Source organism: Saimiri boliviensis, chromosome 17 (genome assembly GCF_048565385.1).
Source record: "Saimiri boliviensis isolate mSaiBol1 chromosome 17, mSaiBol1.pri, whole genome shotgun sequence".
Lineage (NCBI taxonomy): Eukaryota > Metazoa > Chordata > Mammalia > Primates > Cebidae > Saimiri > Saimiri boliviensis.
In genome coordinates this window covers 40,150,974-40,178,875 of record NC_133465.1, presented here as the reverse complement: position 1 = coordinate 40,178,875, position 27,902 = coordinate 40,150,974, and the positions used below count along the sequence as shown (strand labels likewise).

At 43.5% G+C, this 27,902-nt stretch overlaps 1 protein-coding gene and 1 pseudogene across 1 annotated transcript in view; both read left to right on the top strand.

Annotated features, from left to right (window-relative positions):
* UTP18 (UTP18 small subunit processome component) overlaps positions 1-4,570 on the top strand; it is a 33,754-nt gene extending 29,184 nt beyond the window's left edge. Inside the window, exons 12-14 of the mRNA XM_003931314.4 lie at positions 293-435; positions 1,839-1,877; positions 2,661-4,570. Coding sequence (XP_003931363.2) covers positions 293-435; positions 1,839-1,863 — 168 coding nt within the window. The 3' untranslated portion in view covers positions 1,864-1,877; positions 2,661-4,570. The remainder of the gene's footprint in view (positions 1-292; positions 436-1,838; positions 1,878-2,660) is intronic.
* A 17,990-nt stretch (positions 4,571-22,560) lies between these two features.
* On the top strand, positions 22,561-27,501 carry LOC141581744 (uncharacterized; annotated as a pseudogene).
* The last annotated feature ends 401 nt before the right edge of the window (positions 27,502-27,902 follow it).

The window sequence follows — 27,902 nt, the reverse complement described above, 5'->3', positions numbered from 1 at the left end:
TCAAGAGATCGAGACCATCCTGGTCAACATGGTGAAACCCCGTCTCTACTAAAAAATACAAAAAATTAGCTGGGCATAGTGGCGCGTGCCTGTAATCCCAGCTACTCAGGAGGCTGAGGCAGGAGAATTGCCTGAACCCAGGAGGCAGAGGTTGCGGTGAGCCGAGATCGCGCCATTGCACTCCAGCCTGGGTAACAAGAGCGAAACTCCGTCTCAAAAAAAAAAAAAAAAAAAAGAAAGAAACATGAGTTACAAGTCGTTGCAGTTTAAAACTTTTTATTATCTCCTACAGATTCATCTTCCCTCTTGTACAGTATTTTCAAACTTCCCAGTCATTAAAAAGAAGAATATTTCTCATATTCATACCATGGATTTTTCTCCTAGAAGTGGATACTTTGCTTTGGGGAATGAAAAGGGCAAGGCCCTGATGTATAGGTAGGTATTATTTGTGATTAAATTCAGAGGTACCTATAAACTAGTCTGACAATATGAAGAGATACTATGTATTTCTAATTCTACAATTAATTGTAGCAGATTGATCTTGACTCTCATCTTCATTGTCTTAATTTGTGTATTTTTATACCATAAAATGTCACTAGCAGAAAAGTTCACCTGGGGAGTATATATATATTTTGGAAAGCAGTATTTTGAGAATGTCAAATTGAGGAAAAGTAGCCAATAGATTAACTTTTGCTGATTTGATAATTCAGTTTACTCCACTAGATTTAATTGATTTCTTTTTAAAAGGGGTTTCTTTCCCTGTAGCTGTAAGCTGTAAATAAGGGTATTAACCAGAAAGGCAACCACAACTTGCATGTGCTGTCCAGGTTCTTTTCCTTACCCAACATACTTGGCTATAAAACAGGAACAGACAAAACCTAATTGCATCATTGCTAGAAGATAGAGGTGACAAGGTGGATCCTCAAGGACAGCTAAAGAGCTTTCAGTAGAAAACCTGTGATGTAAATCACAGCCCTCTTTCCTTGCTCCCCATGTTGGTAGTGACTACTACATAGAACCCTTTATGTCTGTATGCTTTAGGGAATGCCTACTTTCAAAAGGAACTGAAATCGGGAGTGAAGAAAAGGAGAAATGTAAATTGGTTTTGAGCAAATAGTTGTGAAAGGAGAATATACCAGCAATAAATTGGTTTTAAGTTCTGCTTACTTTGAGGGGAAAATGGGTCACGCCAGGATAATGTCATCAGTCTCATTTCAGATCAGATTTGGTGTGGTTCTATTTCAGTCAGTTTGTATTTTATAAAAGGATGCAGATTCTTTTTTTTTTTTTTTTTTTTATTAAGATGGGGTTTCACCATGTTGGTCAGGCTGGTCTTGAACTCCCCACCTCAGGTGATCCACCTGCCTTGGCCTCCAAAGTGCTTGGATTACAGGCGTGAGCCACCATGGCCAGGATGCAGATTCTTACTACACGTAGAATTCTCTTCCATATCCTTTGGTATTTTTATAACTGAAAATTTCTTTTCTCTAAGACCCAAAGGCCATTAGATTTTTCATCAGAACATTGCTGTTTAGAATTAGACTATTTCTGGCTATACCAGTAGCTGGGATGGACTGATGACATTTTTAATGATTATGTCTGATCAGGTATTTCATAAACCCTCATGTGAAACTTTGGAGTAACTTTACTCATGTTATCTAAAAATCTGAGATAACATTCAGATCCTCCGGACTATCAGATGGAGGAGTCTGAACCTAACTGCCTGTGATCACTTATTTTTGCCACTAAAATCTTCCTAAGTGCCATTCTGTGATCTCATTGAAAATACTGTGGGTAATTACAAAGTTGTTTAGATGACTTATTTTTTACTTTTTTAGGTTGCACCATTACTCAGACTTCTAAAGAGACTATTTGAAGTAAGAAAACCCTTTTCTTACAAATTCTGCAGGTTTTAAGGTTACACTCATTGCTGTTAGTTGTTAGAAGCAGCACTTAGCTGAGCTTTGTTTCTCTGCCCCTAGGTTACTCTATCTTTATTTTGAGGGGTGGGATGGAAAGTAGATCAGGAACTGTCTAGCTGGACTTCAGCCTTACTTGGGAATTTCTTATCCCAAATCACAACAGTCTGGCTCGGTTCTTCTGAGGTTTGAAATCTAATATTGCATTCAGTAATTGTCATCAAAATTGTAATTACTGAACATGTTTAATCCACAAAAGACTTAATAACACAGAGAGATGGATCTTCAGATATAGCTATGGCTTGTATGGGCTTAAATCCTCTTATCATATGTATGTTTCTTGAGAGATTGCAAACAATTTGGTGTATTTCACGGAGTGGATAATGGGGGCTGGCCATTAGTTCCGCTTCCCCCTATTTAAAATCGTAGAACATCCATTCCTTCTGTTGGCTTCCTTTCAGGCCTGAGATGTGGTGGTTCTGAGATTGAGCTTTGCGGTTGGCCTCTTCATCACACAGTTAACTGGTCTCAGAGATTAATGAATGTTGAGAGACTTTGAGAATGCAGATGGATTTAATTAGGAAAAGGGATTTTTGAAGGTACAGGCATCCTGGGCAAAGCTTTAGGTAGGAGGGGAAAGCAGTTTAGCTATCCTGCCTCTAAAGATGACATTGCCAGCACATGTTTGTTGATGACCAGTAGCTGTAAATCAGGTATGTAATGTTTTTTTTCTTTCCTCAGGTCCAGTGGAGTCACAAGAGAAGCCTGTCATCGTCTCAGAAACTTTCTGGAATGTGTGATAATATTTGGAAAATGATTTATAGAGCCAGCTGTGCTTAAGAGCCAGTAATGTCTTAAACATGTGGCAACTTTTGTTTGAAAATAAGTGTATGTGGTTCTTCCCTTCATCCCCAACACACACACGCACGAACTTCGACGCATTTAAGACTAAACGTGAGAAATTGGAAACAGCTCTCTGTAGCTAAAAATAATATAAGCAGATTTTCTCAAACTTCACAGCTAACCCTGATGGATATTTCCCCCCTTCCTGCGTAGATCTCTCCATGCTTCAGGGTATCAGCTAACAGATAGTCTCATGAGATGTGGAGGTCAAGTTTGATAGGAGAGCAGTGAAATCTCACATAGTGAACTTTGAACTTCCAAGTCTTCCAGGAAAGGTGATTTTGGAAAAGAAAAGGCTTTTCTGGGCTTATCACTTCAAATCATTGTTACTGTTATTTGGAGAGAAGGCAGAGTAAACCTGGTAGTCTTGTCCTATGGATTATTAGCCACAGCCCTTTCTGGAAATGTTTATTATGTCATCTTAAATGTTTAGTTTGGATTTCAAGGTTGACAGCTGGCTCTATAGTTTTCTTATAGCTTTGTTTGAAACTAGTTCTTACATTTCTTTGGAAAAACTGACACTATATCATGCATTTAAGAAGTATTACAGGGGTTGGGAGGGTGTTATGAGAACTATCAAGTTAGGTCTAATAGCTTTCAGCCCCACCATCTACTAAAACATGGAAGAGAGAAGTCAGGGTGGAGAAGGGAGTTTTTTCAGCAACAGGGAGGAGCTCTGCCCAGTGAAGTAATAGGTCCCAGGTCCTTTGTGTCTTCAAGGCTCTCCTAGGTCCACTGGAGAGGATGTAGGACGTAAAGCAGTCCAATAGGTGTGGGTTACGTTAACTTAGCCCAGCACTTTTCTAAAAGAACATTTTCTCTTGAGATGAAATATTGCTACCTAATTGTGGAGACCCTTCCCCTGCTTCCTCCTTTTTCAGCAACTTTTTTCATAGTAAATAATGTTAACGCTAAAACCTGAAGTTCCTGAAACCAGTGGGCTTGTTAGTGCTATTTGGCTCTCCCATTGCTAGAGGGCAGCATTGGATCACATGAATAATTGAAGGCAAGGCGTTTGGAGCTTTCTGCTGTCACCTTGTCCTTAGCTTCAGCTAAATCATTTCAGAAATGGACACCAAGCCTTATATGTGCTTATTTTGCCTATGGTTTTTAGTTCCCAGAAGTGTGACAATTTATAGGAACTTACTGTAGGGAAAATGATGGAAGCAGAATCTCAATTTTAGCTGTTCTTTGTTAAACTCTCTAGATCATTTTTATACTCTTCTGGGAGTAGAATAAAGAATCCAGTTCTAATCTCCAAGGTAGACAGATGTGCTATTTGTTCTACAGAGAGACGCTACTAATTCTGTGTCTTGTATTTTAATGTTTATTTTTTTTCCCCCTCAATGGGAGTCAGGGATTTGAGTCAGGCTCTCATTGTGACTCCCTGTAACCGGTGCCAAGCTAATTCTTCAAGGAAATGAGATCCACAACCATGAACTTCTTTACAAATACTCTTTTGGCAGTTTCTATGACAGCATGAAATGCATGCTATGGCTCATTTCCCTGTTTGTGGCGGGGGGACCATCTTGAGCTGTGAGGTGATACTTTGCCATCCAGAGCCACATAGGATGTACTTGTGTATACTTTGAGTGATAAATTGGCAAGTTGAAATCTTTGATGTATCCCATTCATCTCTCCCCCCATCCTCACTAATATTTAGTGAACTGAAGAATTTTACTAGTCTTTTGAAGAAGTTTCCTCTGTTTAAACAAAGTATAGGTTAAAAGTCATTTGCCTTACTGATGGATGTTAAGTGTGTGTGTATGTGTGTGTTTTTGGTGAGGATATGTAACCTGTTCTAAGCAGACCAGCTGTAGGGTTTGTAAGCATAGCTGCATCTCCAGTTTGGGGATGGGATGGAGGCAAGCAAATACCCAGGAGGTCAGGTGCTTGCCTACACCTTGGAAGAGTTCTTAAGTTACTTGGGATGATACTTACATGCATCTGCAACGTCATTATGAGGGACAATGTCCTGATCCGCAAGGGGTGGGGTTTTCAAAGGCAGGAGTTTCTTGGCTGCACCCCTCCATCCGGGAACCAGAGGCGTTTCAAATGTAAAGTTCTTTAGGTTTCCCCGAGCAGGCTAGGTAGAGAAATCCAGGTGGGCTCCTTTGTTCAAAAACCTGCCAAAAGCTCTGGGAGGAGCCGGCTCTGTGAACCAGATAGCCAATCTGGTATCAAAGTCAAAGATCAATTACTCCAGAGGACGTTTGAAAGAACTCTCACTGGACGAGAACACGAGTGAGAAAAGAACTCCAGGGTTCAAACGCCGCTGCTCTTTACCTATATGGATATCCTTCTCCGGATTCCCCTCCCACAACAGTGTGGGAGCTCTCTGTCTTTCTCTCTCTCTGCCTAATCGCTTTTCTGCAAAACTCTTTGGGGCCACGATATTTATTCGGTAAGCTCACCGCGCTTCCGGAGCCCCTTTCCCCATCCTTCCAGGTAAGAGAGGCCAAGGACCTCATCAGAACGGGGAGGGAGCTGAGTATGCATCCCTGCACCGTTACAATTATACAAGAAACAAAGTATTTTCCATTCTTCTGTTTTAAGCAAATAGAGGCTGGGGTAAGAGGCTTGGGGAGAAGGTAGGCTGTGGGGGTGTGGTTAGTATTTCTGACCACCTGGTGCTGTTGTTGTGCTGACATCAGTATGTATACATAGAATCTCATATATACATAGAATTTCCTCTGTTAGGAAAATAGTTGTCATTTTACAGGGAAGTAAGGTGAGGTTTCAAGAGACTGAATATCTTGGTCCCAAAGCCATCATCTTGACAGATCAGTGGTCCACAAAGCAGGATTTGCATACTCTTATACAGCCCTTTAGATTGTGGGAAGGAAATAGTAGAACTTGTATGCTGTGTAAAGAGTATTTTTGTGGCTGGGCGCGGTGGCTCAAGCCTGTAATCCCAGCACTTTGGGAGGCCGAGGCGGGTGGATCACAAGGTCGAGAGATCGAGACCAACCTGGTCAACATGGCGAAACCCCGTCTCTACTAAAAATACAAAAAATTAGCTGGGCATGGTGGCGCGTGCCTATAATCCCAGCTACTCAGGAGGCTGAGGCAGGAGAATTGCCTGAACCCAGGAGGCGGAGGTTGCAGTGAGCCGAGATCGTGCCATTGCACTCCAACCTGGGTAACAAGAGCGAAACTCCGTCTCAAAAAAAAAAAAAAAAAAAAGTATTTTTGTTCCATAATGTATTCATCTGAGGATCATATAGATAACTTATAAACAGATAGGGGTTTTGGGGATTTTTTTGGTCGTTCTTGAGACAGTTTTGGTCTGGTTGCCCAGGCTGGAGTGCAATGTTGTGATCTTGGCTCACTACAACCTCTGCCTCCTGGGTTCAAGCAATTCTGCCTCAGCCTCCCGAGTAGCTGGGATTATAGGTACCTGCCACCACTCCCAGCTTTTTATTTTTATTTTTTATTTTGTAATTTTTAGTAGAGATGGCGTTTCACCATGTTGGCCAGGCTGGTCTTTGAACACCTTACCTCAAGTGATCCACCAACCTCAGCCTCCCAAAGTGCTGGGATTACAGGCGTGAGCCACCATGCCCAGCCATAAGCAGGTATGTTGACATTGGGGGTACATTCAATGTACATATATATATATATAAGGACAGGGTCTTGCTCTGTCACCCGGGCAGGAGTACAGTGGTGTGATCGTGGCTCACTGCAGCCTCAGTCTCCCAGGTTCAAGAGATCTTCCCACCTCAGCCTCCTGAGTAGCTGGGACTACAGAGATCACCACACCCATCTAATTTTTATATTTTTAGTAGAGATAGGGTTTGTCTCTGTTGCCCAAGATGGTCTCAGAACTCCTGGGCTCAAGCAGGTCACCTGCCTCAGCTTCCCAAAGTGCTGGGATTATAGGCGTGAGCCACCATTCTCTGCTCAATGTACATTTCTTGTTAAAGGACCACTGGCCTAGGTGCCTGACTGCCATGCCAAATCTGACACATTTCCACACCCTGTCCTCTGCTGTTCCCAAACTCTCTTTATATGTTCCCTATAATGTTTAGCTTCTCCATTAACTGTCACACAAACTAGGTACTTTGGACTGACTTTAAACTTGAGATTTTTCTCTACCTCTACCCACCCACCACAAAGAATAGTTACGAAGCAATGTTTTTCTAATTTTTCTCTGTAATGAATAAGACCTAGTATTTAATAGCACAACAAAGTGACTATAGTCAGTAATAATTTAATTGTACATTCTAAAATAACAGTGTAATTAGATTATTTGTAACAAAGGATAAAAGCTTGAGGGGATGGATACCCCATTTTCCATGATGTAATTCTTTTTTGTTTTTTTTTTTTTTGATACGGAGTCTCTCTCTGTCACCCAGGCTGGAGTGTAGTGGCACAATCTCGGCTCACTGCAGCCTCTGCCTCCCAGGCTCAAGCAATCCTGAGTAGCTAGGATCACAGGCACCTGCCACCACACCCGGCTAATTTTTGTATTTTTAGTAACGATGGGGTTTCACCATGTGAGTCAAGCTGATCTTGAACTCCTGACCTCGGGTAATCCACCCACCTTAGTCTCTCAAAGTGTTGGGATTACAGGCGTGAGCCACTGAGCCCGATTACATATAGAACAAAAAGTTGGCAACAAAGAGTCAAACTCCATAAAACATTTGAGGAAATTATTCTGAGCCAAATATGAGTGAGCAAGGCCCAATGCAGACTCAAGAGATTCTGAGAACATGTGCCCAGGGTGATTGGGTTACAGCTTGATTTTAGACATTTTAGGGGGACAGAGGTGTGAAAGGAAAATAAACCTTGGGACCCCAAAATCACTTAAGCTAAAGGTATTGCTTACGGCAGACCTGTCTTCCATTCAATTCAACGTCATCCCTCTGCTCACTGAGATAAATGCATGTCTGATTGCCTCCTTTGGAAAGCATAATCAGAAACTCCAAAGAATGCCACCATTTGTCTCTCATCTACCTGAGACCTGGAAGGCCCCTCTCTGCTTCAAGTTGTTCTGCCTTTCTGGACTGAACCAATGTACCTCTTACATATATTGATTGATGTTTCATGTCTCTCTAAAGCAGGGGTCCCCAAACTTTTTACACAGGGAGCCAGTTCACTGTCCCTCAGACCGTTGGAGGGCCGGACTATGCAAGGTGTGACACCCTTCACAGCCAGCGCTGCTGCCTCCACTATCCCAGACAGCAGTATACAGTGTCACAGGCCCAGCACCGCCTCCAGTGCTGTATACAGGGATGGCGGTGATCAGCCTGTGACACTGTGTATACAGCGTCCTGGACATCTGCAGCAGCGGTGGGCCTCTTCTGTGGGAAGCCCACTGCTGCATGTTTCCCCTATTATAAGACACCTCCTAAAAATAAGACAGCCCCTATCTTTTGGGGGTAAAATTAACATAAGACAGGGTCTTATAATAGGGGAAACACGGTGTGTAGTAATGTGGGGGGAGACTTGGGCAAAGGGAGGTTATAGGGGCCATTATGATGTTGTACATTTGGGGGCGCATAGGGGCCATTGTACTGTGTAGTAATGGTTATAGTGCTTTGCCTTTCTTCCTACTTCTGCTGTTATTTCACACTGCTTCCAGTGATGTGGGGCGCAGCAGCCGCAGACTGGATGTGCGTCATATGACCCGCTTCTGGAGCTGTGACGCGTGCCTCCCAGGTCACCGAAAGTAGTACTGTATGTGAGCACGCCGCACTTTGCGGTGCCGCCACATACTGTGCTCCTCTCACTGACTACCAATGAAAGAGGTGCCCCTTCCTGAGGTGCGGCGGGGTCCGGATAAATGGCCTCAGGGGGCCGCATGCGGCCCTCCGGCCGTAGTTTGGGGACCCCTGCTCTAAAGTATATAAAACCAAGCTGTGCCCCAATCACCTTGGGCACCTGTCTTCAGGATCTCCTGAGGCTGGGTCACGGGTGCGCATCTTCAATTTTGGCAAAATAAACTTTCTAAATTAACGGAGACCTGTCTTACAGACGAGCAGACATCAGTGGGTATACACGTAAGGTATACATTGGTTGGGTCTGGAATGGTTGGACAACTTGAAGGGCTGGAGGGTTTCCAACTTGTAGGAGGATTGAAAGATTTTCTAGCTGGGGTGCAGTGGCTTATGCCTGTAATCCCAGCACTTTGGAAGGCTGCAGTGGGAGGACTGCTTGAGCCCAGGAATTCAAGACCAGCCTAGTGAGATCCTGTGTCTGCAAAAAATTTAAAAAATTAGCCATGTGCAGTGGTGCGTGCCTGTAGTCTCAGCTACATGGAAAGTGGGAGGATAGCTTGAGCCCAAGAATTCGAGGCTGCAGTGAGCCACTGCACTCCAGCCTGGGTGACAGAGTGAGATCTTGTCTTTCCTCCTGCACCATCCTCCGCCTCCCCCCCCAAAAAAAACCCCCAAAGATTTTCTGACTGACACTTGGTTGAAAGAGTTAGGTTATTATCTAAAGATCTGAAATCAATAAAAAGCAACATTTGGGTTAAGATAAGGTGTTGCAGAAACCAAGGTTCTTATTATTGCAGATGAAGCCTCTAGGTAGCTGGCTTCAGAGAGAATAGATGGCAAATGTCCCTTATCAGACCCATAAAGGTACCAGACTCTCAATTAAATATCTCCTGGACCAGGAAAAGACCTGGAAAGGGAAGGGGATTCTCTGCAGCATGTGGATTTTCCCTAAAAGAGAGAGCTTTGCAGGGCCATTTCAAAATATGTGAAAGAAATATATTTTGGGGTAGAATATTCGAATTCCCTCAGAGCCTGCTATCTGTCATGTGATGCTATACTAGAGACAGGTTGGAATTTGGTATCTTATGGCTACAAAGAGTTTGTTTTATCAGTCTTAAGATCTCTATTTTAATGATAATGCTGGTCAGCTGTGCCTGAATTCCATAGGGAGGAGGGTATGCCAAGGGAAGTTCAGCCTCCCTTCCTATCATGGCCTGAACTGGTTTTTCAGGTTGACTTTGGAAATGCCCTTGGCTGAGAGGTGGTTGTCCATTCAGTCAGTTGAGGGTTTAGAATTTTATTTTTGGCTTACAGAGTAAATATGAAGTGAGGGCTAAAAGCACATTTTCTGAATCCCTTGTCAAAATATATGGACTAACTAGGGATTTTTGTGCCATTTTCAGTTGTAAGATGCTGTCTTGGAGGCATGGTATGAATGTAGAAAAGATGAAAATTCTGTGTATTTTGATGGTTTGTACAGAGAGCAAGTCAGAATATTTGGAATTGGGACTATTTGGAGTTTTAAATTGTAACGAAGAGCATAAGAGGGAATGTTGAGGCATAAGGAGAGATGAACTGTAGGTAGCTGTAGGCAAAATTCAAGTCGGTTTTTAAAATAGATGATGAGTTGAAAATAAACCATGAAACTGAATTAGCCAGCAGCTGGCAGATGCATTTTCTCATTGACAGCTACACAGTGATAAAATTCCCTCACTGTACATCCTCCCTCCCTTTCAGAAAGCATATATATGGGCTTGCCATAGTAAAATAAAATCAAATTCCCAAAAGTTCCAGTAAGTTTGTACGCTGTCGTTTTCATATGTCTCCTGTTCTCCCCCAAACCCTTGCTTCCTCAAACGCAACATCTTCCTTCTGCTGCCCTCATCTGGATTTTCAGATCATCCATCCACTCACCCACCCCTCCTCCCCTCCACTCAGAATCAATGGAGTTCCTGTGGATGCCAGGCACTACGTGGTTCACGCTGGATTCCCAGCACTCACAGAGGCAAAGTCATAGATTAGTTGATTACAAGCTGGACAAACATGACCAAAAGAGAAAGGTATAGTGCCTTGGGAACACAGGGCAAGGAAACAGTGAGGAAGGAGACCCAAGCATCCAAGATCACCTCCCCCTTGACTTCCACACTGCGTTTCAATAGAAGAAAAGGCTGACTGGCGCCTCCTAAATCACCTTCCTATAGATAGCAGGCATAGTACGGGGAAATCTCCCCGGAAGGCATTGTTTTAAAGATCAAATCCCCACCCCACTCCTCCTCCATCGATCAAGACCCTTTCACATGTAGTTTCTAAAACTGTAAACCCAAGACCCTTGCACCTGTAATATCGAGAGTTGTAAGCCTGTATAAAGGCAGAGCTTCTCTTTGTTACAGGAGCGTGGCTGTTAGACAAACATGTCGCCTTGCTCCCGGCAGAAATAACCTCTTCCTTCCTAATTCCGTGTCCAAGAGGTCTGTTTCTCGTGGCCCCTCCTGCTTCAACGGGACCTGGTCTGAAGGGTCCTAGAAGTCTTCCTGAGGAAGCCATGTTTAAGCTGAATTCAGAAGAGTGAGGAGGAGTTGGCCAGGAGTATTTCATCTCAGCGCCCTCCCCTCACCCCATTTCTCCCCTGGCCTGCCCTCCCTTGTCCTCTGGGATTCCTTGTCCTACTGTGAAAGCTCCCTGTGCATTTATTGACTGCTGCTCTTTTTGGATCCCTGGGTTCTCCCTGAAGCTCCTGGGTCTCCAGTGGGCTTCTCCTCTTTGATGGCTCTGCCCACCTCCCCATTTCAGTTTGGCAACAGAATGCTCTTGTGGGCCGAGCATGGTGGCTCACGTCTGTAATCCCAGCACTTTGGGAGGCCACGGTGGGCAGATTTCTTGAGCCCAGGAGTTCAAGACCAGCCTGGACAACATTGTGAAACCTGTCTCTACAAAAAAAAAAAAAAAAACACACAAACCCAAAAATTAGCCAGGTGTGGGTGGCACACACCCATAGTGCCATTTAATCTGGAGGCTGAGCCCAGGACATCAAGGGTACAATGAGCTGTGGTCATGTCACTGCACTTCAGCCTTGGTGACAGAGTGAGACCATGTCTCAAAAAAAGAAAAAATTGCTACTATGACCCTTCCTTCTTACACAGTGCTCTAATATGACTTTTATAGGACATGGTAATCATTTTGTCTTATTTCCATGGGGTAATCATTTTGTCTTTTAACTTTTCTTATCATAGCATTGCTACATTGATAAGGCATTTAGCACTGGGTCCAGCACAGGGTAAGCTCTTCATATACATTACTCCTACTATTATTTTTAAAAGACTCTGACGGTGAATTGGATATGCCAGGACCTTCATAACTGCTGACTCTTCTCCCTTTATCCCAGTGCTCATGGGCCAGGCAAGGCAGAGAAGATAGGGTTGTAGGAATCAAATGTTTACTGAGTACCTTAGAGGTTGTGTGGTTCTGACAGTGGGAAGGCTGTGTCCAAGGTTGCATGACTTGTTAATTAACGTTAGAGCTGGACTTGGGATCCAGGTCTTCATACTTGAGCACAGGTGTCCTGATTTGTGCTTTAATGCTTTTTCTACGACAGCACCCCATGCTCTTCCAGTCTCTTTGGGGTCTCTGTCTTTTATCACTAGAAAGAGAGAAAGGCCTTGACTCTGTGCTCTAAGAAGTCTTTTTTTGTCTCCTCTGCAAAAAGTAGACTATCTCATGTAACCCCAGAAACTGGGAATTTTCTCCAGGGAGCATCCCTGGCTGTCTCTCAGGGATGTGGGGGCGGTGGGGAAGGATAAAAGGCCCCCTCCTGGTACTTACCAGAGTCTGTCTCATCTGAGCATTTGGAGGACCTATATCCTGGAATCTCCCTACATTCCTCAATCTTTGCTTACAAATGTGCTTGAAGCATCCCTCTGCTTCTTCGCTTCTGGAGGAATTGCTTTGTAGGCAACAGTTCATACCTACGGTTATCTTCTGTTGCAGAGTTTTAAGTACACAAGGTCCTTCTAGATATGTGCTCCAGGAGGCAGTATGGCATCAGAGTTAACAACACAGAACCTGGAGTCAGTCCACTTGGGTATAATGTCAGCTTTAACTTGGGCAAATTATTTAAACTCTCCAAGTCTCAGTTTCTTCACCTGTAAAAGAGGGACAACAATCAAGGCTACTTCAGAGAGCTGTTGGAGATTTAAGAGGTGCTACGATATATAAAGCCCACTGCCGGGCACATAGCAAGTATTCAATAAATGCCAGCTGTTATTATTTTCTCATCAGATCCCTACAGCAGCCTTGGGAGATAGTCAGGGCAGGTGTTATTAACCCTTCTATACTCCTGGGAAGACTGAGCTTCAGAAATGTTAAATGACTTGATCTGAGGTCACATAGCCAGTGAGTGGCAGTCAGGACCAGAGGTGGCCTGACTCTGAGTTCACTGTACCTTCTCCCTCTGAGTGGCCTCTGAAATGAATGATACTTCCCTTGGGGACCTGCCTGACCAACTTTCATGTCTGTGAATTCTCCTTCCTTCCAGCTTCTCTCCTCTTGTCAGAATTCTGCCTGGTGTTAGTTTCCAGAAACCCACCAGTCTCAAAAGGCTACCTATCTCTGTGAGGCCAGGATGCAGGGCTCACAGGAGGATTCAGGAGGGCTACTCAGTCACCGGAAGGCTGGTGAGTTCCTGCTCATGCAGTGAGAGCATTGAGCCTTCAGCTGGGAGTTAACTTAGTCGTCTGTTGGGTGAAATTACGTTGTGTCCCTTCGACTTGAAATAAAATCTAACATATGTTTGTGCATTTGAAAATTGCAGAATGATTCAATTTTATATGAAGTATTGTAATATATATATATGATATTACTGAAAATATACTAATGAGGTTTTACTTGCATTTTATACAAAGGATAACTTCTTATGCAAGGCCTCTGGGCTTCTTGCTTTTATACGTTACCAAGAACATTCCATTTTGTGAATAAAAGCATTGAGTTTCATTCTTTGTTGCCTGATAGGTTGGCAGGTGGGACTATTGCTTGCTTATTTTCTTGCCTCTTGAGTATTCACTCCTGAAACGAAGGGCTGTTTCACTTGTTGACTGGGTGAGGCTGGGTAAGTTGCTGAACCTCTCTCTGAGCATCAGGTGCCACATCTGAAATGATGATTCCTACCTCACAGACCTGTGTAAAGGATTCAGTGAGTTGACGTAAAGAGCCTTGCATAGCACTGTCCTTGACATTTAGTAGGGGCTTGGTCAGCCTGAGTTCATCTTATGTGTTTATCTTAGTCCTTCACATTTATCCGTTCATAGTAACATTCATGACTCCATTTGCTCCCAAACCTGTGAGGCACACGGGACCAGCATGGATTTGAAATATAGAAAGATATGGCTAAATTGCCTTATAAAAACCTTTATCAGTTTATACTCCCATCAACTCTGTGAGTGAAAGTTCCCAATTTACTTAAGCATACTTCCACTGTTTTTATTGAAAAATAAAACACAGCCGGGCGCGGTGGCTCAAGCCTGTAATCCCAGCACTTTGGGAGGCCGAGGTGGGTGGATCACGAGGTCAAGAGATCAAGACCATCCTGGTCAACATGGTGAAACCCCGTCTCTACTAAAAATACAAAAAATTAGCTGGGTGTGGTGGCGTGTGCCTGTAATCCCAGCTACTCAGGAGGCTGAGGCAGGAGAATTGCCTGAACCCAGGAGGCGGAGGTTGCGGTGAGCCGAGATCGCGCCATTGCACTCCAGCCTGGAAAACAGGAGCGAAACTCTGTCTCAATAAATAAATAAATAAAAATAAAAATAAAACACAGATACAAAAACCCACACATAACAAATACACAGCTTAATGAATTACTGTGAAGTGAACACCACTCGAGATAAGAAGTAGAACTCTGCCACCCACCCCAGAACCTGTGCCCATGTCCCTCCTCCCAATTGCCTGCCCCTCTCTCTCTGTAGGTAGTCACTCTCCTGACTTTTGCAGAAATCATTTACTTGCTTTTTTTTTTTTTTTTTTTTTTTTGGAGACGGAGTTTTGCTCTTGTTACCCAGACTGGAGTGCAATGGCGCAATCTCGGCTCACCGCAACCTCCGCCTCCTGGGTTCAGGCAATTCTCCTGCCTCAGCCTCCTGAGTAGCTGGGATTACAGGCACGTGCCACCATGCCCAGCTAATTTTTTTGTATTTTAGTAGAGACGGGGTTTCACCATGTTGACCAGGATGGTCTCGATCCCTTGACCTCGTGATCCACCCGCCTCGGCCTCCCAAAGTGCTGGGATTACAGGCTTGAGCCACCGCGCCCGGCCTACTTGCTTTTTAAAGTTTTGTTTTTTATAGTCCAAATGTGCATCTCAAGATACTCTAGTCTTGCTCATTTTAAAAAAGTGGTAATTTTTTAAAGCCTCTATTATTCTGTAAATTCTTCCTCCATCCCTTTTTTTTTCTCTACAATTTACCTGTAGAAGAATTCAGGCCATTCGACTTGTAGAGTTTCCTACAGTCTGGGTTTTGCTGATTGCATACTCATGGTGCAGTTAAACATATTCCTCGGTCTTCTGTGTTTTCTACAAATTGGCAGGTGGTTCAGAGACTGGATTAGAACTCAGATTCAGTCTCTTTGGGAAGATATAGGCATGGCCATAGGAAAGGGATGATATCTAATGGTGTCTTTATTTTGTGTTTGTAACCATTCATATGTACTTTACTGAGGGCTGCAAAATGGTGATATTCTATCATTTCTTTTCCACTTGTTAGTTGGAACACTTTTATAAAGGGAAACTCACCCTTGTTTGTTATTTGTTTACCCAGTGGCACAGTTCCTATAGGAAAGGCTAGATTAATGCTGGAGTTTTCACCCTTTACCTACCAGTTTTCAAGACAATGAATGAGTTCCGTATCATCCTCTGAGAGTGCCCAATCATTTTAAAAAATATCATTATGAATCCATAGGTTTAAATATATTTGATAGGTTTTAGTCTATATTGCAAGCTTGTCTAGCTTGAGGCCCCTGGTCTGCATGCAGCCCAGACAGCTTTGAATATGGCCTAACACAAATTTGTGAACTTTCTTAAAACATTATGAGATTTTTTTTGTGATTTTTTTTTTTTAAACTCATCAGCTGTTGTTAGTGTTAGTGTATTTTGTGTGTGACCTAAGAGAAGTCTTCTTCCAGTGTGGCCCAGAGAAGCCAAAAGATTGGATATCCCTGGTCTGTTGCAATTATGATCACTGAAGCTCAAGTTGTCCCCCATCTTTGCTCAGTGGAAGAGTCTTCAGGTTTGATCCTAAGTCCTTTTGATGTGACCGTAGTGGTTTTTTATAGTTTCCTTATTATTGGGCAGGAGGAATTGTTCGAGACTCATGTTGTATATTTCCTGCTCGAGTTATAGAATGAGCCATTTCTCTGAGAATCACTGCTTTCTTTGGATAAGAAATTGTGATGGTTAATACTGAGTGTCAACTTGATTGAATTGAAAGATGCAAAGTATTATTCCTGGGTGTGTCTGTGAGGGTATTGCCAAAGGAGATTAACATTTGACTCAGTGGACCGGGAGAGGCGGACCCACCCTCAATCAGAATGGGCACAATCTGAGCTCAATCTAATCAGCTACCAGCACAGCTGGAGTAAAGCAGGCAGAAGATGGAAAGAGCAGACTTGCCGAGTCTTCCGGCCTTCATCTTTCTCCCATACCAGGTGCTTCCTGCCCTCCAACATCAGACTCCGAGTTCTTCAGCTTTTGGACTCTAGGACGCACACCACTGGTTTGCCAGGGCTTTCCGACCTTTAGCCACAGACTGAAGATTGTACTTTTGGCTTCTCTACTTTCAAGGTTTTAGGACTCGGGCTGATTTCCTTGCTCCTTAGCTTGCAGATGGCCTATGGTAGGACTTCACTTTGTGACTGTGTGAGTCAGTACTCCTTAATAAACTCCCCCTTATATATACGTCTATCCTATTAATCCTGTTCCTCTAGAGAACCCTAATACAAAATTGTATATCAAGACCACAATCTGCTAGAGATGATCATTACTACTGAGGCTGGGTCTTCTATCTAGACCTTTTCAATAAACAAAACTGGGAGACATGAGGTAAGGAATTTATTTCATGTTGACAATATTTGTCTGTGCCTTTTACAATTGAAGATCAATGCCGGGCACGGTGGTGCATGCCTGTAGTCCCAGCTACTCAGGAGGCTGAGGTGGGAGGATCGCTTGAGCCCAGGAGTTCTGGGCTGCAGTGCGCTATGCTGATCGGGTGTCTGCACTAAGTTTGGCATCAATATGGTGAACTCCTGAGAGTGGGGGACCACCAGGTTGCCTAAGGAGGGGTGAACCGGCCCAGGTCGGAAGTGGAGCAGGTCAAAACTCCCTTGCTGATCAGTAGTGGGATCAAGCCTGTGAATAGCCACTGCACTCCAGCCCGGGCAACATAGCGAGACCCTGTCTCTATTTAACACAAAACAAAACAAAACAAAACAAAACAAAACAAAACAAAAACAAAATAATTGAAGATCAGTTTTACTGGATATAAAATCTTTGGCTCTTTCTTTCTTTGGGTATCTTAAATATGTGAATTCCATTTCCTTTTATCATAAAGTATTGCTGTTGAAGAGTCTGATAATAAGCTGAATTTCTTTTCCTTCTTAAATCATGTACTCTAATTTTCTTTATAGTTAAAGACTTTTATTCAAAGTACAGTAATTTTACCAGGATGTTTTGGTACTGGTCATCCTGGGTAAATATTCTCAGGGATGAGGTCTGCTTTTTTAATATGAAGTTGAAATCATTTTTTTATTTCAGGAACGTTTTCTCGAATTATAGTTTTTACTGTCTGTTCTGTTCCCTTGTTTCAGTTTTCTTCAGAGACTTTATTATCTGTGTGTATGATCTTTGCCTGTCTTCAATATTCGTCAGGTTCTCTTGAGTTCTATTTATCTCTTCATTTTTTTTGTTAAGATTTTTTCCCTGTTTTTCTCCTATTTCTGTCTCTCTCTCTTTTTTTTCTGAATAGGGATGGGGTCTCCCTATGTTTCCCAGGTTGGTCTTAAACTCCTGGGTTCAAGTGATCCTACTGCCTCAGCCTCTTAAAGTGCTGAGATTACAGGCATGAGCCACCATGCTGGGGCCTCACGTGTTTCTCTTCAGCCACATGTGTTTATTTGATCTTGTGTTCCTTCTAGTTTAGTCTTCAGTTCTGAAATGCTTTTTCTCTCAATTCTTTCCTGAGTTCTGTCACATGACTTTTTCTGATTTATAATGTTCTTTTATGTCTTGTAGTTTAAAAAATGTGTTTGAGCTTGATTTGAAACAGTAATGGTTTTATGGAAGTGTCTTTCTGGTGTGCAGTTTCTCTTAAACATGGGGCCCAATTCTAGAAGTAAATGCTGAGTCCTACTCCTTAGAGCTAGACATTTGGCCTTTAACCCTTTCTTCTGATAGCTGCTATCTATATATATTACGATAATACTACTATTCCGTGGTCTATCTTCTTTAGACATTTTATGTTTACTTCCTTCTGTAACATTTAAATGATAATTTATCTCTCTTGCACCAGTCTCTCTTCCCCTATTCAGTCCTCCCAGTACAGTAATTTTATTATGTTTTGTTGTTTTATTATGACTAAGTGAATATTATTAACTAGAAATGGAAATGGCATACTTTGATTACAATTCATTTATTATATTGCCTTCTTTTATCATGTCTTCCTTTTGTTTTTGTGTTTTCGTCAGGCTGTGCCATTAGATCAAACACTGATCTGTTTTCCCAAATCTTCCCTCTGCTCCCATCTGGACTCTGGGATTCTCCTTGACTGCTCTCTTCCTGGTTGGCCTCTGTCTCCTGATTCCTACATTCTCCATTTTCTTGGTTTAGTCCCTTGCTCTTTCCTAGCACATTCTCAAATAACTTTCTGAAATAGGATGTATTGGAAGCAAATTTTCTGAGAACTTGAAAATATCTACTTGAAACTGAAAATCAAATCCCTTAGAATTCTGAGGCATTGTTCTTCTGGTAGACAATATTACTGTTCTGAAATCTGATACTATTCTGATTCTATTTACTTTCAAAGCAATTTTTAAATTTTTGGCCTTTTTCTTTGGAAGCCTTTAGAATCCATTCTTTATTTCTGGTACTGCAGGATTTTACGATAATGTCCCTTGGCTTGTGTCTTTTTTCATCCCTTGTTCTGAGTTCTCAGTGGAACCTGGTATCTGTAAACAGCTCTGGGAATTAGCTTGAACTGCTTCATCAATAATTCTATTGTCTCTAGTTTCTCTGTTTCTCTCTCTGTACCAGAACTCCTAAGTCAATAGTTAGAGTTTGGACTTCTTGAATTAAAATCGCTCTCATTTTTCCTCCATTATCTTCTGTCTCTATTTTTTGTTCTGCTTTCTGACTTTACCTTCTGACTTTTTTGTAAAATTTTCGTAGTTTAGCAGATATTTTTAAATTTATTGAACTCTTATTTTTCAACTTTATTTTCCATAAAGTCTTCTTATTTTATGGATGCAATATCTACTCTCTTTTAAGAAAATAATGATGGAGTTTTAGGTTAGAATGATACTTTTTCTTATTTATCTTTTTTATGTTGTAGAGTCTTATTTATTATTTATTAAAAAAATTTTTTCCCCCATCTTTCTCAAGAAATCTGGTGATTCCTGGCTGGTCCTCTATTTTTTTTTTTTTTGCGACTGAGTCTCCCCCTGTCCCCCAGGCTGGAGAGCAGTGGTGCCATCTTGGCTCACTACAACCTCTGCCTCCCGGATTCAAGCGATTCTCCTGTCTTAGCCAACCGAGTAGCTGGGACTACAGGCATGTGCCACCATGCCTGGCTAATTTTGTGTTTTTAGAAGAGATGGGATTTCTCCATGTTGGTCAGGCTGGTCTCAAACTCCGACCTCGGTGATTTGCCCGCCTCGGCCTCCTAAAGTGCTGGGATTACAGGTGTGAGCCCCTGTACCCGGTGAGACTACACTTACTTAGTTGGGTTCTCTTTAGTGGCGTAGGTGCTGGGAAGTTGCATTAAGCAGAAATCTGATTTACATTCTGCTAGATACTGAAATGAATGCAATGAAATAGGTTTACTGCATTTGATTGTGTGTGGAGTTTGCCTTATTACCTCAATATTTCTAGGTGGTGACAAAACAAAGACTTAGGGTGTCTGAGACTCTTGGGAACATCAGGACTGTGTTTGGAACATCATGACTGGAGCCAGGCTCTGGCTCAGAATTCCAGTTTCTTTGTCCAGGCTTTCCTTCTTTGCTTCCTTACTGCTCCCACTGTACCTGGTACCCGCTAATCTTGGTCTCATGTGGTTTGGAGCAACAGGTAGGTGATCTCTGTGTCTACCACGTTGAACACAGTGCCTAGTACAAAACAGGCAGTCGATGGACAAATGATTACTTAGATGATCAGGTTTACAATTTGTATTATTTGTTTATATATATGTTTCTTCCTATAAGAATATCAGTGTCTGAAGGGTAGGGATCTGGTCCTATTCGTTTTTGAAACTCTCTGGCCTCGTATTCGTTAATAAGACTAAGCAGGAACAGAACATCAAAGACCTTTAACATATGACCATCGTTTTTGTGTGTCCTGGTGTTTTAAGAGACGAAAGTGATTTTGCAGCTGTGGCTTCTAAGACTAAGAGAAGAGACTGAACAAAGCCAGATTTACTCAAAGCACAACATATCTGTGCACGTATTCAGGTCTGTCTCCAGCATCCCAGTCAGAGCAGCAGTCCCTCCCTCCATAGTCTGATACAGATTTCAGACTTGCATCCCCCTAGGACACTATCACTTACACCATTGGAAAAATGCATTCTTGCTTTCTCTAGCAGCTGATGAAATTCTAGTTCCCCATGATGCCTGGAACTTGCTTGAGGACTGGTGGATACCTAGACTACAGACTTCATTCTGAAGTCTCACCAACTCCCAAAGAACCCACCGTATAGCCCATGATGCAGGCACACTTCAGGTACCACTACTATATGACTACAGGCCCACCACCTCTTGAAAGCCAGAGGGGACTGCCTCTCTTGGGGCCGGCCTGCCTCTCCTGGGGAAGCCAATCTAGTTGGCTTCAGAGGCCTCTGTGTGTTCCATATCCTTGCCATGTTCCTTGGGCCATGCAATATGATTCAAACACTCCTTTAGTGAGCACTTATCAGTGTACCAGGTGCTGTGCTAAATGTGCTTCAAACAACATTTCATTGAACTCCCATGACTCAATGAATTTATTTTTATGGCAGATGAAGGCTCTGAGAAGTTAGGCAGTTTTTCTCCAGGTCACAGTACGAGTAAGTAGAAGAGCCAGGACTCAAACTCAGGCTTGTTAGGCGTGTCCAGAATCCATGTTCCTAATGACTTGTAGCATGAGAATTCCCAGAAGCAAGCTCTGAGATGGAGATTTGTATGCAGGAGATTTATGAGGGAATGTGCTTGGGATCAACACCGATGGAAAGAATGAGTTGGAAGCAGGAGGGGGCAGATGCAGAAGCTGAGCACTGATGAAGTCCCAATAAAAGCCTCCGCTAGCCCCCAGGGAACTCTGAAGCTAGGGTGGCCCTTTAGAATCGTTCTAAATTGTTGACATAGAAACTGGAAAGAGGTGAAACCTACAAAATAATTAAGAAACAATTTTACGTCATCACTCCGGGGAAGCTTGTTAGTTTATTCACTTACTTGCTCATTCATTCATTGATTCATTTGTTCATTCATTCGGTGTGCCAGATTAGGTGCTGGATTCTGGAGGGGTGAGGTACAAAGATGAGGTCATCTTAGTTAGTTTGGGCTCCTGTAACAAAAATCAAGACAGGGTGGCTTATAAACAGCGGACACTGACTTACAGTTCTGGAGGCTGGAAGTCAGATCAGGGGCACAACAACCTTCTAGTGAGGGTCCTCTTCTGGGTTGCAGACTGCTGACTTCTTTTTTTTTTTTTTTTTTTTTTTTTTTTTTGTGAGACGGAGTCTTGCTCTGTTACTGGGCTGGAGTGCAGTGGTGCAATCTCGGTTCACTGCAACCTCCACCTCCTAGGTTCAAGCGATTCTTCCGCCTCAGCCTCCCAAGTAGCTGGGACTACAGGCGCGTGCCACCACACCCGGCTAATTTTTGTATTTTTAGTAGAGACGGGGTTTCATTATTGCCAGGATGGTCTCAATCTCTTGATCTCATGATCCGCCCACCTCGGCCTCCCAAAGTGCTGGGATTACAGGCATGAGCCACCACGCCCAGCCCAGACTGCTGACTTCTTATCCTCAAGCTGCAGAAAGAGCTAGAGAGCTCTCTGGGGTCTCTTTTATAAGGTACTAATCCCATTATGAGAACTCCACCCTCATAACCTAATTACTCCCAAAGGCCATACTTCCATTATCCCCTTGGGGGTTAGGATTTCAATGTATGAATTTTGGGGAGACACAAACATTTAGTCCATGACAGGGGCCAAGGGAGTGAGGTGGGGTCAGAAACTAAGGCCCTCAGATGTGTGTGTGGCCGGATGGTGGGTAAGAAACTCACCAATGCGGTTTCCCCACATGCCCTCTTTATCCAGGCTCTTTGATTCTTCCCAAGAGGGAAGAGACCAGCATTGGGAAGAACAGAGAAGAGAGGTGGCAAATTATTATCCATTAAGTTCCGGAGCCACAGGAGCAGGCATAAAGTAGAAAGATTTGGAAAGAAGGTGTGATCAGCGGAAATCAGATTTTCCTCCTCCCCTTCTGCTGGGACACACGAAGATGTGATGGGCACAGGGGATGGACATAAGAGAAGCCATGGTAGGGAGGGCTGGTTAGGAAAAAATGGGTGATAGAGAAAACATACTAGTTAACTCTTCAAAATTTATCCCAGGGCAGAGGATTTCAGGTGTGTGGACAGGAGATAAAGAGAGCAGATGAATCCCGGGGGCCAGGGAAAAATCAATAGTCAGGGTGGTTGGAGCCTGACACCAAAGGGATGTGTCTCTGCTGGGGTATGTGGATCTCAGGCTGGCGTTGGGTCCAGGAGGGTCTGATCTTGCAGTGATGGACCAAGATGAGGCTGAGGGTGTGAAGGGTGAGAGCACAGGCCTGCAAGAGGGTAAAGAGTTTGCCCGTAAAAAAGGGGACGTAGCGGTATCTACACAAGGTCCTATCAGCCACCCCAGGCTGGCTTCTAGGAATGAGGAACCATGGTCAGAAGCACAAAGGAGTATTTGGCAGGGAGCTAAGTCGCTTGCAGAGGCCTTTCTGAGTGGTGGGTTCTGAGGTGGCTGTAGCTAGGTGTGGTGTCTCCACCCCTGGCCTTGTGTGGAGATCCCCGGAAGTGAAGCTACAGGGGCAAAGCACAAGGAAGGTGATGTAGGCAGTGACTGTGTCCCCCTAAAATTCATGCTAATGTCCTAACCCCCTAACTTGGAATGTAAATGTGTTTGGAGATAGGGCCTTTAAATAGGTCATTAAGATAAAATGAGGTCATATGGTGGGTCTCAACCAATATGACCCATGTGTTTACAAGAAGACATCAGGACACAGAAAACACACAGAGAGCTGATCAGTTGAACACACAGCAAGCTAACGAGAGAGGCTGCCAACGAAACCAACTGTCAGAGCTTTAGCCTCCAAATCTGTGAGAACATAAGATTCTGTGGCTTAAGCCACCCAGCTTGTGGTACTTTGTTATGGCAGACCTGGCCAGCTGTGAACAATAGCCATTTGATTTCTTCTCTAAGTAGATTCCAGGCATGCTGTCGTTGCTTTGCAGATGCTTACAAAGCACTTGCTGGGTCCTGCACCCAGCTGGCTGCTGGGGATAGTGAGGGGCGCGAGGCACTGTCTGCCCTTGCAGAGCTCACTAGAGGAATAAACCTTTGTAGAGGAAGGTTTCATGGGCCTTTCTGGAAGAAGTACTCATGGGAAAACCCAAAAGCTCAACAGATACTGTCTCCTTGGATAACATTAGCAGCTATGACCTCCATCTTCCCATGGATTTGAGGTTCAGATACTAAGGATCAGAGAAGGAAGTTCAGCATCACAAGGCAGGAAGAGGAAGAAATCTGGACACTGATTCCTAACTCTAAACTGCATCATTTCTAGTGCATCTCACTAGCTCTTCCCGATGACACCCATCCACTTTAGCACACTGGCCAGCTGGAATAGATGTCCTTTGGCATTATTAAGATCTGAGACTGTGATAGTTAATTTTAGGGCATCGACTTGACTGGGTCGAGGAATGCCTCAGTGGCTGGGTGGAGCATCGTTCCTGGGTGTGTCTGTGAGAGTGTTTCCAGAGGAGATTCACATGTGAGCCAGCGGGCTGAGAGGAAGACCCGTTCTCAGTGTGAGTGGGCATCATCCAATCAGCTCAAAGCCAGCTGGGGCAAACAGGCAGAAGAAGGAGGATACTCTCTTTCCCCTTTCTAGAGCAGGATGCCGTTTCTCCTCAGACATCAGACTACAGGGTCTTCGGCTTTTGGATTCTAGGACTTGTACCACCGGCTTCCCAGGGGGTCTCAGGCTTTCAACCTCCAAAGAGGGTCTGTGCTGCTGGCCTCCCTGGTTCTGAGGCTTCCAGACTTGGACTGAGACGTGCGGGCTTCTCTGATTCTCCAGCTTGCGGATGGCCTATCACGGGACTTCTCCGCCTCTGTAATCACATGGGCCAGTGCCCCCTAACACATTTCTTTTCACATATTCTACTGCTTCTGTCTCTCTGGAGAACCGTGACTAATACAGATATGCAGCATTTGAAATGAGAGGATTTCTGATCCTGTTCCTCAAGAAGCAGTGGGTCAGAGCACGCCTCTTTAAAATAACTTCTGAATGTTCTGACAGTTAGAAAGAATCAGTTTCAGGTGATTTTGAAGAGCCCACTTGGATTTCACTCTCCAGCTCTTAGGAAGCTCAGGCTTCCTTATTTCCTGTAGGATTTTCCTTTCTTGCTAGGGAGAGATGCTCCCCAACCACTGCCCAGCCCATGGGACACACTGAGTCTGGTGGAGGATGCTCTGACCTGTGGTGCGTGATCGGTAAACCTTGGGGCACTTGAGGGAGGGGGAGGAGCGGGTGGCAGCTCGATAAGAAAGACGAGATGCATGTAATTGCCACTGATATTTGCAGCTGCTGTAAATCCCCTCGAAGAGACCCTGCATCTCTAATAGACTCTTTCACAGGGAGATGTGATCCAGTTCGATGAATCAATTGTGGCTTCATTAGTCTCTCCCTGATATTTAATGGTAGCTAAAACCCAGCCCTCCAGGGCAGGGCTTAGGCCACCCACACCAGGAGGAAAAGTGTCAGGCTGGGAGGCTCGAGTCAACAAGGGACAGGGCTGGTTTTCCTCCTGTTAGGAGCAAATCTGTTCTCATGCTTTATTACTTAATCAGTTGCTACCACGGAAGATTAAATACAAAGATAGAGAAATAAAAAACACTGGTAGTAAGATGCTTAGAAAGCAGGGCAAAGAGAGAGCTGACATTTATAGAGCATTCAAATCCTTCCTGAGCTCGAACGTTCTGGATTCTTCCCAAACGTCTGTCTGCTATACATATATCATCTCATTTCATCTTCACCAAGGGCCTCTGATTATTTATTCATTTATTTTTTTGAGACGGGGTCTTGCTGTCCTAGGCTGGAGTATGGTGGTGTGATCTTGGCTCACTGCAACCTCTGCCTCTCAGATCAAGTGATTCTCCTGCCTTAGCCTCCTAAGTAGCTGGAACTGTAGGCATGCGCCACCATGTCGGCTAATTTTTTGTATATATACATATATTTAGCAGAGATGGCATTTCACCATGTTGGCCAGGCTGGTTTCAAACTCCTGACCTCAGGTGATTCGTTTCGGCCTCCCAAAGTTTTGTGATTACAGGTGTAAGCCACTGTACCCAGCCCATTTTATTATTTTAATTTTAATTTTTTTTTTGAGACAGGGTCTGGTTCCATTGTTCAGGCTGGAGTGCAGTGGCGCAATCTTGCTCACTGCAGCCTCTGCCTTCTAGACTCAGGCGATCCTCCCACCTTGGCCTCCTGAGTAGCTGGGACCATGGGCACATGCCATCATGCTTGGCAAATATTTTGTATTTTTGGTAGAGATAGGGTTTTGCCATGTTGCCCAGGCTGGTCTCCAACTCGTGAGCTCAAAAGATCCGCCTGCCTTAACCTTCCAAAATTCTGGGATTACAGGTGTGAGCTACCACGTCTGGCCTGATTATTCATTTTAGAGAGAAGAAACGGAGACCCAGGGAGCTTACGGATCTTGCTTGGCTGCCCAGGTATAAGGGTTGTAGAAGTGTCAGTTTACGTTCTTCATAGTCTTCCAATGCAGCCCACACATTCAAAATCAAGGGTTGGCATACTACAGACTGCAGGCTAAATCCACCACACTGCCAGTTTCTGTGTGGCCTATGATCTAGGAATGGTTTTTACATTTTTTTTCCCTCTTTTTGAGACACTCAGGCTGGGGTGCAGTGGCATGACCTCTGCAGCCTTTGCTTCCTGGACTCAGGTGATCCTCCTACTTCAGGCACTGATGAAGCTGGACTACGAGGGCATACCACCATGCTCAGCTGGTTAAATTTTTTTTTTTTTGTAGTGACAAAGTCTCATTATATTGTCTAGGCTGGTCTTGAACTCCTGGGTTCAAGTGGTCCTCCAACTTTGCCTTCTTGGTTGCAGTGAGCCGAGACTGCACTGCTGCGCTCCAATCTGGGCAACAAAGCCAGACCCTGTCTCAAAAAAATAAAATAAAAATAAAATAAAATGAATAATCAGAGGCCCTGGGTGAAGATTAAATGAGAGTGCGGGCATGAGCCACTGCACCTGGCCTTTTAACCTTTTTTAATGGTTAAAAATAAATATACAAATAATATTTCATGACACATGAAAACTGATATTCAAATTTTGGTGTGCATAAATAAAGTTTTATTGGAACACAGAGCTACTCATTTACTTATGGATTATCTCTGGCTGCTTTTGCCCAACCATGAGAGAGTTGAATCGTTTTGGCAGAGACACTGTGGACAGCAATGCTCAAAAATATGTACTAACTGGACTTTTGCAGAAGAAGCTTACTCACCCCATTCAAACTGATTCCCAGTCAATGACAGGAAAAGATAGATTGAGTTCAGACACGGATGCACATTTTATTGATAACCGACTTTGTTAGACATAATTAAACACTCACAATTTCAGAAACATCAAACACTGTTCCATCACCAGCCAGGAATGGTCCCATAAGGGCTTGAGGATTTATAAGCATCATTAAATATTGCAGTAGAGACTTCTCAGCCACTTCAATGATCTGCCTTGGAGGTACTTAATATTTTCAAGGAAATGCCAGGGTTGGAGTTTTGAATGTAACTGGAAGAGTTTGTTAATTTCTTTGTCCCTTGATTATTGTGTGCATGTGATTACTGCAAAAAAAGAAAAAAATGTTTATACTTTCCCCAAAGTTGCTCAGTTCAGGGTTTGTGGCTACCTAATTTATCAGTGGTGGTGGTATATATGTTTGTCCATTTCAGGTAAAAGGGAAGCAGAGGAAGAAAGAGAAAAGAAGGCAACCCACGTAGGCTGTTAACCAGGTCAGTGGTTTTATTGTCACATGCTTTTAAAAGAACATGCACGAGTGAGCTGTCTCAATTTCCAGCCCAAGAATGTTTGATTCCTCTGTGATGAAAAATTCTGTGACCTGGCAGGAAAACACCCCGAGAAGGGCAGAAGGGGAGAATTCTTTCTCTCTGTTTTCCAATACGGCTTTCTTTGATTCAAGAAAGGCCTCCTCTCCTCTCCATCTCTGTCCTGCTCATGGCCCTAGAAGATCTCAGGTTGACTGCGTTTGTCCTATGGCTTCTTCAAGCTTCACCTCTTTTGGAGCCTCCTAGGTGGGCTCCTTCTGGCTAAATCTTCCTCCTCACTGTTGCTGTTATATCTTATGCAAGCACCTGACTTATCCAAAGGTACATGCCTTATGGTAGAATACTTGTCTGTTTACTTAGCTATTTTCCCATGACTATGGGCATATATATATATATATATATATATATATATATATATATTTTTTTTTAAATAAAGATGGGATTTCACCATGTTGGTCAGGCTGGTCTTGAACTCCCAACCTCAGGTGATCCGCCCACCTTGGCCTCCAAAGTGCTTGGATTACAGGCGTGAGCCACCACGCCCGGCCGACTATGGGCTTTTTAAGAGGTGCTGTGTTATTTTTTTACTTCTATATCCTCAGCACCCCAAACAGTACTCAATACAAAGTTGTTCTTCACTAAATATGGATTAATTGAATAATAAATAGGGTTGGGGGCATTTCCAGGGAGGGTACCCACTGGGCTGAAATTCTGGGGCCTGAATGTATCACTCCTTTCTCCTCTGGATGAGAAAGA